The following is an 11,683-nucleotide window of genomic DNA, read 5'->3' on the forward strand; positions in this document are numbered from 1 at the left end:
GTTTAATAATGAAAATAGCGACGGCTCTCTTGTCTCCGTGAATACAGTAAGAAACGATGGTAAATTTAACCACATTTAACAGTACATTAGCAACATGCTAACGAAACATTTAGGAAGACAATTTACAAATATCACTAAAAATATCATGATATCATGGATCATGTCAGTTATTATTGCTCCATCTGCCATTTTTCACTATTGTTCTTGCTTGCTTACCTAGTCTGTTGATTCACCTGTGCAGATCCAGACGTTACTGGCTGCCTTTGTCTAATGCCTTTCATAATGTTGGGAACATGGGCTGGCATATGCAAATATTGGGGGCGTACACCCCGACTGTTACGTAACAGTCGGTGTTATGTTGAGATTCGCCTGTTCTTCGGAGGTCTTTTAAACAAATGAGATTTATATAAGAAGGAGGAAACAATGGAGTTTGAGACTCACTGTATGTCATTTCCATGTACTGAACTCTTGTTATTTAACTATGCCGAGATAAATTCAATTTTTCATTCGAGGGCACCTTTAATACATATTTATAAAACGGTTAGTTCCTGTCATTGATTCTGATTGGTCAATAGCTGTGTTTTATTCACGATAAAACACGGCTATGACCGCTTCACCCAGCGGTTCTGTGTATCACGACACACCACCCTTAGCAACCACTCTAAGCAATGTAAACTGTATGTTCTCAATTGATATTGTTCATTGAAGCACTGTATTATGTAGAAGAGTATTGTTAGAAAGAGATCGAGTGCGCGAGTTTATTACCTGCATTCAGATTGAACATTTTCCTTCAGGTCAGTCCTATGTTCATAATATATGTCATATATAATATATCATTATATGTTTAAATGTCCAATGTATTATCTTGTCCTTTTTAACAGTTAAGGGGTTTTCCCGTGACTGACAGCTTTAGTCAAAGCATTTGTCAGTTGTATCTTGTTCTGTGTTCACAACAATTCAGTCTTTTCAGTGTAAAAGTCTTCGCTACTGACTGACACACTCATAAAGGCAGTCTGTGCCGCCATCTAATGGCGTAATAATGTAACTTCTGTTGCTGTTCATGGTCAGGGACTATTTTTTCCGGTGGAAGAAAAGCTTTTAGTAAGAGTTTACTTCATGAAAGTTGCATTGATGCATATTTTTGGCTTTAATATTTGTATTGTGTGGTAACCGTTTTATAAAAGCAATAAGGTACTTGAGGCTAGTGCTATATTGTGAATAAGTCACAGCTGAAGGGGTTGCAGGCACTCTGCTTTGCTTGCCTTATTGCTTACATAAAATACACACAAATACCTTTGTTTTTTTTTTTGTTTTTTTTTGGTAATTATTGCACTGATATGTTATCTAATGCAGTGACATTTATTTAAGTGTGGCTTAAGGGTCCAAATACTTTCCTCCAGTTTCACAGACAAGGCTTAAGCTAGTCCTAGACTAAAATACATGTTTGAGCTGTTTTAACTGAAAGCAACTTATACTGACAGATCTTAAAATATGTCTGTGCCATTGTTTTGTCTCAAGATGCACACCAGTAATGTATTTTTAATTAAACTAAGGCCTAATCCTGGCATAGTCTAAGCCTTGTCTGTGAAACCGGGCCTTTATGTTCTACTCAAAATGTACTATAAAGATTAAGAAACCCAAAAATGAGCTGATCATGATCTGATCATGAAAATCTTTTACCAGCACATTGATTGTTTGTTTTGTAGAGCAAATTCATTATATCCTCTGAATGTATGTTGCTCTCCATCCTCCAGATGAGTTTGCTCGGGCAGTGTATGTCGCAACAGGCCTTAAGCTGACCCGTCACCTGGTTAACACCATTTTCAAGATATTTGATGTGGATCATGATGATCAGCTCAGTTACAAAGAGTTCATTGGTATAATGAAGGACCGTCTGCACCGTGGAGGCAGGGTAAGAAAGAGGTGTAGGTATGGACAGTATCACTTCAACTATAGTGCCATCTAGTGTTCAGTAGCTACGTCTGTAGTGTTCAATGATTATTTTTTTAAATCAACATTAAGGTCTAGTTCCTAAATCCACTGTCAAATAAACATAACATTTTCTTTTTAAATTGAACTATGCTAATAGCATATGCATGATGAATAGCATGATTTTTTTAAATACAAAAAACAAGAATTTATGATTGTTTTTCTTGTAATCTGGTTAATGTTTATAGTTAATAAAAATGTAAATTGTGTCAACTACTGAAGTAATGAATCATTCTCCCACTTTGTTTTTTTTTTTTTGTTTTTTTTATCTGCAGGGCTATAAGGCTGTAGAGCGTTTCACTTCATTTAGATCATGTCTGAAGAAGGAACTTGCAGGCAGATAAGTAACCACACATGCACACACACACACACACACACACTATATATATATATATATATATATATATATATATATATATATATATATATATATATATATATATATATATATTGTAGAGCAAATTCATTATATCCTCTGAATGTATGTTGCTCTCCATCCTCCAGATGAGAGGATATAATGAATTTGCTCCCAAATTCAGTATCTCAGAAAATTAGAATATTACTTAAGACCAATACAAAGAAAGGATTTTTAGAAATCTTGTCCAACTGAAAAGTATGAACATGAAAAGTATGAGCATGTACAGCACTCAATAGTTAGTTGGGGCTCCTTTTGCCTGAATTACTGCAGCAATGCGGCGTGGCATGCAGTCGATCAGTCTGTGGCACTGCTCAGGTGTTATGAGAGCCCAGGTTGCTCTGATAGTGGCCTTCAGCTCTTCTGCATTGTTGGGTCTGGCATATCGCATCTTCCTCTTCACAATACCCCATAGATTTTCTATGGGGTTAAGGTCAGGCGAGTTTGCTGGCCAATTAAGAACAGGGATACCATGGTCCTTAAACCAGGTACTGGTAGCTTTGGCACTGTGTGCAGGTGCCAAGTCCTGTTGGAAAATGAAATCTGCATCTCCATAAAGTTGGTCAGCAGCAGGAAGCATGAAGTGCTCTAAAACTTCCTGGTATATGGCTGCGTTGACCTTGGACCTCAGAAAACACAGTGGACCAACACCAGCAGATGACATGGCACTCCAAACCATCACTGACTGTGGAAACTTTACACTGGACCTCAAGCAACGTGGATTGTGTGCCTCTCCTCTCTTCCTCCAGACTCTGGGACCCTGATTTCCAAAGGAAATGCAAAATTTACTTTCATCAGAGAACATAACTTTGGACCACTCAGCAGCAGTCCAGTCCTTTTTGTCTTTAGCCCAGGCGAGACACTTCTGACACTGTCTGTTGTTCAAGAGTGGCTTGACACAAGGAATGCGACAGCTGAAACCCATGTCTTGCATACGTCTGTGCGTAGTGGTTCTTGAAGCACTGACTCCAGCTGCAGTCCACTCTTTGTGAATCTCCCCCACATTTTTGAATGGGTTTTGTTTCACAATCCTCTCCAGGGTGCGGTTACCCCTATTGCTTGTACACTTTTTTCTACCACATCTTTTCCTTCCCTTCACCTTTCTATTAATGTGCTTGGACACAGAGCTCTGTGAACAGCCAGCCTCTTTTGCAATGACCTTTTGTGTCTTGCCCTCCTTGTGCAAGGTGTCAATGGTCGTCTTTTGGACAACTGTCAAGTCTTCCCCATGATTGTGTAGCCTACAGAACTAGACTGAGAGACCATTTAAAGGCCTTTGCAGGTGTTTTGAGTTAATTAGCTGATTAGAGTGTGGCACCAGGTGTCTTCAATATTGAACCTTTTCACAATATTCTAATTTTCTGAGATACTGAATTTGGGATTTTCCTTAGTTGTCAGTTATAATCATCAAAATTAAAAGAAATAAACATTTGAAATATATCAGTCTGTGTGTAATGAATGAATATAATATACAAGTTTCACTTTTTGAATGGAATTAGTGAAATAAATCAACTTTTTGATGATATTCTAATTGTATGACCAGCACCTGTAAACCACTGCTGTTCAAAAGTTCAATTCAGTTCAAAACAGCTCAAACATGCATTTTAGGACTAGCTTAAAGGATTAGTCCACCTTTAAATAAACTTTTCCTGATAATTTACTCACCCCCATGTCATCCAAGATGTTCATGTCTTTCTTTCGTCAGTCGAAAAGAAATTAAGATTTTTGATGAAAACATTCCAGGTCTTATCTAGCGAAACGATCAGTCTTTTTTTTTTTCCTACTTACAGAAAAAAAACGAAACTGGTGCTGCGTTCATTCCGTAAGTACAATAGGGAAGGCGTAGGACATACAGCGTAAGCGTTTTGAATAATGCGGAAACGGGAAGTACGTTCAAGGCGATATTTTGTGTTTATAAAGCATAAACGGTTGTATTTTTTTTTTTTTTTTCGAAAATGACCGATCGTTTCTCTAGATAAGACCCTTATTCCTCGTCTGGTATCGTTTAAAGCCCTTTGAAGCTGCACTGAAACTGTCATTTTGACCTTCAACCGTCTGGAGGCCATTGAAGTCCACTATAAGGAGAATAATCCTGGAATGTTTTCATCAAAAACCTTAATTTCTTTTCGACTGACGAAAGAAAGACATGAACATCTTGGATGATATGGGGGTGAGTAAATTATCAGGAAAAGTTTATTTAAAAGTGGACTAATCCTTTAAGTCTTGTCTGTGAAACTGGGGGTATACAGCCTATGTTAATATATTTTAAAATGTAATGTATTCCTGTGATGGCAAAGCTGAATTTCAGTATCATTACTCTAGTCTTCAGTGTCACATGATCTTTCAGAATTCTAAAATTGCTGATTTGGTGCTTAAGAAACATTTCTGATTATCATTGTTAAAAATGATTGTGCCACTTAATATTAACATGCAAAAGAATAGCATTTATTTGAAGTTAAATTTTTTGTAACAATGTAAATGTCTTTACCATCACTTTTGGTAAATTAAATGCAACTTTGCTGAATAAAAGTGTTAATTTCTTTAAAATAAATAAATAAATAAAATATCACTGACCCAGACTTTTGACCAGTAGTGTATACAATAGTACTGTCTGGGTTATAGCCTGTTATACTGGAAAATCTTAAATCTGGTGATTTAATAAGTGTACGTTTTTTATTAGCTCCTTTCCATTTCTTTTGCACCAGGTGAACGAAGGACGTGGCTTTTCTTTCTTGGAAGGAAACGGATTTGTCTGCTCTGGAAATGTTTGAGATCAAAGACATAGTGCTAGAGATTCCATCATGAGATCTACCTCATCCTCTTCCGAATCTTGAAACCTTGGGATACTTGGATTGGGATAGTGTCCCTGCAATCAGTGCTCTGCACTACATGTTCTACTATCTGCACATATCTGCATGATCAAACTTTGTTCTGTAATCCGCTATTAATCTTGTTTGCATGTAACCTGTAGGATGGCCTTGTAACTGAATTTCAGTTGGTACATGTTACATTTTTGATTGTTTTAAAGTTGCACATATGTGTCCAGGCAGGGTAAAGAGATCATTTTCATGCATTTTAAATAGAGATGTTTTAAGCAGGATGAGCTCATTATGGTCTTTTATTAATTATATTTATACTAGATTGCATTGTACCTTGGATTTTATTATGCCAATTACAAACAAAACTTTTAATCATATGTATTTATCATTGTTATCTGTCATGATTGATTTAAATATACTGAATCATACTGTGTGAAAAGGATAATACTTTGTCATTTGGGTTTGAAAGAGATTATGTAGTTCATGTAGCAATAATGAGCATTGCCTTAATCTAAAAAATAAAATCTTATTTTTCTCATACAGTTTATTTATTTTTGAACAGGTATGACTGTACAAAGATTGTATGAGGTTGTATTGACATGTAAGGAAATTAACGGCACAGTCTAAGCACGCATTTTAAGACTGTAATTCAAGCACTTGACAAATATACAAGTCAATAAAGTTGTTTCAATATGCCTATGATGCACTGTGTTCTGTGACTGTCCTCATTGATTCTGTATGACACATAGGCCTATATGTAATTCTCATATAGTCTATAGGTAATTATTAGAATATTATTTATTATATAATAATATTATACAAAAAATATATTTACAAAACTCAAAGTAAATTCTTAATCTGTTCAGAAATAGGTTATGTTTTCCTTTTTGTGCAAAGATGAAAGTGAATGATTTAGGGGCGGTCTCCCGGACAGAGTTTAAATTAAGCCAGGATAGGCCTTAATCTAGAATAGTTAATTGTGGCTTTAAAAATGGCTTTCTTAAAACACAGATTAAGTACAGATTACTAAAACTTGGACTATGGAGTCCAGACTTAAAATAAACTAGATTAATTTAAAACCAACTGTGCTAGAGGTTGCCTGTAAAACATGGAAGGAACCATGAAAAGCTTAAAATTGCATGGAACTGAGAAGCAAATCCAAGGAAAACAATGGCAGAAGAAAAAGACTGCAATCTCCAAAAAAAAAAAAAAAAACTTTACTAAACAAGAGACAGTTCTTTTAAAGCAAGCAAAATATGTCAGCTGTGAAAAAAAAGAAGAAATGGCCTGGAAATCTGTTTGTAATGAATTCTATTTAAAAGATGAATTTATATATATATATATATATATATATATATATATATATATATATATATATATATATATATATATAATCCTATGATTATTAATGCTTTTGTTTTGTCTTTACATAGCAACAAACTAAACTTAACTACATTACATATATATATTATTTAATAAAAGGACTATCTTAAGCCTTCTTCCTTGAAACACAACGTTAATCTGAGGTTAAACCTGCCTCCTGGTAGGTTTAATTTAAACCTCAGTTTAGTCCTGAAGTATCTCTAGTCTTCCTCCAGGAAATCAGCTTATTTAACTCTGGACTAGACTAAGTCTAGGACTATTTTAAACCATGACAGAGAAAGAGAGAAAGCAGATTTCTGTTAATATGTTTAAAGGGCCATATTATTCTAGGACTAGGTTTAATCTCTGTCCGGGAAACCGCCCCTTAGGGTTTATAATGATTACAATTTCCTTAGATCATCAAAATAATTCTGAAACTTCCATTATTAGCAGAGACACAAGAATTAGACACAAAATAAGATATACAAGATTACTGCATGAACGTTTATGTTTTTATTAATGTTTTGATGACTTTTATATGAATTTGCCCCGCTCGTGATTTTTGAAAGATGCTGCTGACTGAATTTGGTTATTGGATTTATCTTAAAGACATACGTCTTAAGAATACAGCAAGTGTAGTTTTCTGGATTGTAACACATATAATATGTGACATAAAGAATATGTAATAAAAATCTGGTGAATACAAATTTGCTTAGAGTGAACAACTTTCATTCTTGACGGAACCTTTATACAAGAGTGGGCGATTTCTCTCCGGACATTTGTTAGTGATGTACCAATTCGCGATATAAACGAATTACCCTAAAGAAACAAATAAAATATGTGTATATTTATAGTAACTGGCATTTTTATGTATGTGTATATTACATTGTGTCCGAAAGTCTAAAATGTCTATACATGCCGATTTATCCACTTTTTATTGAGGAACACATATGCTCTCTTTTGATTGGTTGCTTTCTCTCGCGTTCTTTCTAGAGCTTGACGTGCATTATGGGTAACTCTATAGGTGACAATAATGTAAGTTTATTTATATTGTTTCTACAATAAAAAGATAGTATTCGACGTTATTTAAGTTATATATGCAACCAGAACTATAAGAACAATGTTTAAAAAATCCACACGAAAGTGGCTGTGATTGTTGTTTTTCTCATCGGTGATAATGGTTGAGCACATGTTGTATGTGGAAATATGCGTCTCATTTAACAGAGAAATTGTGTCTACTAGTTGTACACCTATATTAGCCAACATTTGTATTAGTTGCAAATATTAGCGTTAGTGATTATGAAAAATACTGATGTTTTAGATGTTACTTTCCTAATCGCAGTTTCATGTACTGTGCGAGTGACCAACTGATTAACACCGTCTGTGAGACACCTAGTGCCAGAAGAGACTCGAGCTGGGTTTGGTGAGTTAAGGTTAAGACTATACTTTCAGGGATCATTTCTATAGTTCTTAACTAGGAAATGTACTAAGAAAGTGGTGAGTCTCCCAAACCACGATGAAGAGCTTTGATACTCTTTCCTGAGCGTGAATCGGGTGTAAAGTAATGATTCAGTTCATACGCTTTACATCATTGATGAACGTTCCTTTCTGTGTAATACGGTTAGGATGGAAGGAGTATGATCAGAGTGGTTCTTGAATCAGTAAATTGTAAATGTAGAGTGATATGTATGTGTAGAATGAACATGTATGTTGACGTGATGTGGTTGATTTCTTTTACGTCAAAATGATGAGTTATGTTGATAGTGGTATTTAATATGCTGAAAATAAATTAAAATGGCAGGGTACATATGTAATTGTGAAGCATTGAGTGTAGGGGAAAGTTACTTTTAAAAGTAATTAATCCTCTATAGTACCCATCATGTTCTAACCATTAAATATTTTTTTTTAAATAAGCCATATTACATGAATTAGCTTCAATTATGCAAATCAAAAATATTTTTGGGGGTATTTAGAGAAATGTTGCCATATGGCAACTCTGTACCACAATTGAAAATGGTCACAAGTAGTTTTTCTATAAAGTTATGATTTTCTTTTCTATTTAAATGCACATTTATTTTAGAAATGTATAGATTTATATACTTGGAACTCATGTAAACCAAAAAGTAGATCTTTATCATTTAATCCCTATCATTCCCAACTCATCCTTATACATAAATACAACAATACTACAAAAAACACTTCAAAATAAATAAATAACAGCAATCAGATTGTTGATGCTACTATCTATAAAAAATCCCAGTGGGGAAATACTGCAATTCCACTGTGGTACAGAGTTGCCATATGACAACATACCTATTTTTCCATAATGGTACAGCATTGCCATATGGCAACACTGATATTTGCATCTCAATTTACAGAAAAAAACTATGTTAGACAACGTTGATTTGTGAATAAAACTTTCTAATTTATCAAAGATGTTGCAAAAAAAAAAAAAAAAAAAAAAAAAATCCCCTTGAGAAGATGAGAAGAAATGTTTAGAAATGAGGTAAATAGAGCAATTTCTGGAGCGCTTCTACAGTTGTCTCCCGTGTGAGGGTGACAGTGGGAAAGAGAGTGTTTGAGGGACATTCAAATGTCATGGGAATTAAAAACGGCACATCATTGGCAACCTTAAGGCCTACCCTTTTATTTCCCATAGTACAATATATATATATGTAATTTTTGCTAGTTAGTATGGTTGAATTAGATCATTGAAGGTCAGCAGGAAAGACATTGGTTAATAAAGTGAGATTAAATACATAAAGTATATTTGTGTAATTTAATATAGTTAATTATTACAGGTTTGCATAAAATTCTGAGATTGCATTTCACTGTTTTTATTCATTTTGAGGAATACTGAATATTTTCGTGCAAGTGAGATGTGTAAATGCATGTTCACATTTAGTCCAGAACTACAATAACCCCCATGTTCACACAGTGCAGATAACACCTCTGGACTTTATTTCTCTCAACATGGGGACAGGGGAGCTGTCATCAATAAATGTGGAAAAGTAACTTGTGTTACTTTGAAATTTTTTTGAAAATACTTTGAAGATATTTTGTTGTAAATTGAAAAATGTGTTACTTGTTACTTGAATAAGTAATCTGATTATGTAACTCGTAACACTGAGCATTGACATGTTGTTATGGTTATTTTCATATTTCTTTTTTTTTCTCTCATTTTATCAAGGAAACTGTTTACTGAATATTCACATAGCATTAGTCAATCTGCATATTTTTTAAACAGATTTAAGACTAAACATCCCATTGTTTCAGATGTCATTTTTGTCATCGCTATGAGACCCTACCGTCTGTGAGACACCTAGTGCCAGAAGAGACTCGAGCTGGGTTTGGTGAGTAAAGATTAAGACTATACTTTCAGGGATCATTTCTATAGTTCTTAACTAGGAAATGTACTAAGAAAGTGATGAGTCTCCCAAACCACGATGACGAATTTTGATACTTTTTCCTGAGCGTGAATCGGGTGTAAAGTAATGATTCAGTTCATATGCTTTATATCATTGATGAACGTTCCTTCCTGTTTAATATAGTTAGGATGGAAGGAGTATGATCAGAGTGGTTCTTAAATCAAAATTTGTTAATGGAAAGTGACTTTTTAGATTTAGTAGTGAAAAACGGTTTAAATTGTTTTTAATGTAAATATTTTTATTATATATGTAAATGATTGTCACATAATTAAATTGGAAGGGTTATTAATTATGTTAAAATTAAAGTAGTTGGTCAGACTACATGTATATTGACATGGTGTGGTTGATTTCTTTTATTTCACCATGATGAGTTATGTTGATAGTGGTATTTAATATGCTGAAAATGAAGTAAAATGTTAGGGTACATAGGTAATTGTAAAGCATTGAGTGTTGGGGAAAGTTACTTTTAAAAGTAATTAATCCTCTAACCATTAAATATTTTTTTTTAAATAAGTTTTTATTACATGAATTAGCTTCATTTATGCAAATCAAAAATATGTTTGGGGGTACTTAGAGAAATGTTGCCATATCCTCCTGGGACCCAGAAAAAAAAAGGTTTTTGAATTTAGTATTTTTTTCATATCATTACATTGTTTAGAGCATAAGGAAAAAAAAATTAAAATAAATTTTTTGAAAAATTATATTTTATTCATATTTTATGCTGTGTCCTCTCTAGTGGACACCAGGAGTAAGTTGTTTAAAAAAATAAAATAAAATTACATTAAATTACATGTATAGGCAAAAACAATGGATTTTTTTTTTAATTCACCAATCAATTTTTAGGTTTCAGGATTTTTTTCAGCTAAAGATGATTCTCAACTATGTTATGAAAGATAGAACAGAATGAATGGATAAACCATTTTACTTCATGCAATATGTGGGTAAAATGGCCATACATGGATTTTCCCATTCAATACAATACATCTATACGCTGTAACTAATTTGCATATTAATGTGTTCTTGGAGCAACATGTAATGAAAAAGGAAGTGTAATAATGGGAGTAAAAATATCTAATAATTAATAGAAATACTGATATATAATTTATTTCACTATTCTAATATATATGTGTCTCCCAAAATGCCTGATAATCATGATTTAAGTCCTGGTGTCCTCTACAGAGGTCATTTTGAAATCAATGCCCTGTTTCATAACAGAAAGAAACAATTTGAAAATTATAACAAACAATTTGAAAATTCTGAGATTGCATTTCACTGTTTTTATTCATTTTGAGGAATACTGAATATTTTCGTGCAAGTGAGATGTGTAAATGCATGTTCACATTTAGACACAGTGCAGATAACACCTCTGGACTTTATTTCTCTCAACATGGGGACAGGGGAGCTGTCATCAATAAATGTGGAAAAGTAACTTGTGAAAATTTTTTGAAAATACTTTGAATATATTTTGTTGTAAACTGAAAAAATGTGTTACTTTACTAGTTACTTGAATAAGTAATCTGATTATGTAACTCAAGTTACTTGTAACACTGAGCACTGACATGTTGTTATGGTTATTTTCTTTTTTTTTTTCTTTTTTCAGATGTCTTTTTTTTTTTATCGCTATGAGACCCTACCGTCTGTGAGACACCTAGTGCCAGAAGAGACTCGAG

At 33.6% G+C, this 11,683-nt stretch overlaps 1 protein-coding gene, 1 long non-coding RNA gene and 2 other non-coding genes across 10 annotated transcripts in view; all 4 read left to right on the plus strand.

Annotated features, from left to right (window-relative positions):
* Positions 1-5,918, plus strand: part of micu3a (mitochondrial calcium uptake family, member 3a) — a 38,122-nt gene extending 32,204 nt beyond the window's left edge. For 4 of the 7 annotated variants that reach the window (XM_048197428.1, XM_048197432.1, XM_048197429.1 and 1 more), the window contains 3 exons: positions 1,755-1,912; positions 2,265-2,329; positions 5,107-5,918. In XM_048197428.1, coding sequence (XP_048053385.1) covers positions 1,755-1,912; positions 2,265-2,329; positions 5,107-5,113 — 230 coding nt within the window. In that variant the 3' untranslated portion in view covers positions 5,114-5,918. Of the gene's footprint in view, positions 1-1,754; positions 1,930-2,264; positions 2,334-5,106 lie in introns of those variants that run through there. The other 3 variants (XR_007185872.1, XM_048197431.1, XM_048197433.1) reach the window with 3 other exon arrangements.
* A 1,438-nt stretch (positions 5,919-7,356) lies between these two features.
* Positions 7,357-11,683, plus strand: part of LOC125272539 — a 4,564-nt gene continuing 237 nt past the window's right edge. The window contains exons 1-3 of the long non-coding RNA XR_007185873.1: positions 7,357-8,008; positions 9,862-9,938; positions 11,614-11,683. The exon at positions 11,614-11,683 is cut by the window's right edge and continues 237 nt beyond it. This is a non-coding gene — a long non-coding RNA (uncharacterized LOC125272539). The remainder of the gene's footprint in view (positions 8,009-9,861; positions 9,939-11,613) is intronic.
* LOC125273195 lies at positions 8,022-8,236 on the plus strand. Its single transcript, XR_007186011.1, has one exon. It is a non-coding gene; the product is annotated as a small nucleolar RNA U3 (small nucleolar RNA).
* Positions 9,952-10,166, plus strand: LOC125273198. The gene has a single exon (XR_007186013.1). It is a non-coding gene; the product is annotated as a small nucleolar RNA U3 (small nucleolar RNA).

This window comes from Megalobrama amblycephala, linkage group LG7 (genome assembly GCF_018812025.1).
Source record: "Megalobrama amblycephala isolate DHTTF-2021 linkage group LG7, ASM1881202v1, whole genome shotgun sequence".
Taxonomy (NCBI): Eukaryota; Metazoa; Chordata; class Actinopteri; order Cypriniformes; family Xenocyprididae; genus Megalobrama; species Megalobrama amblycephala.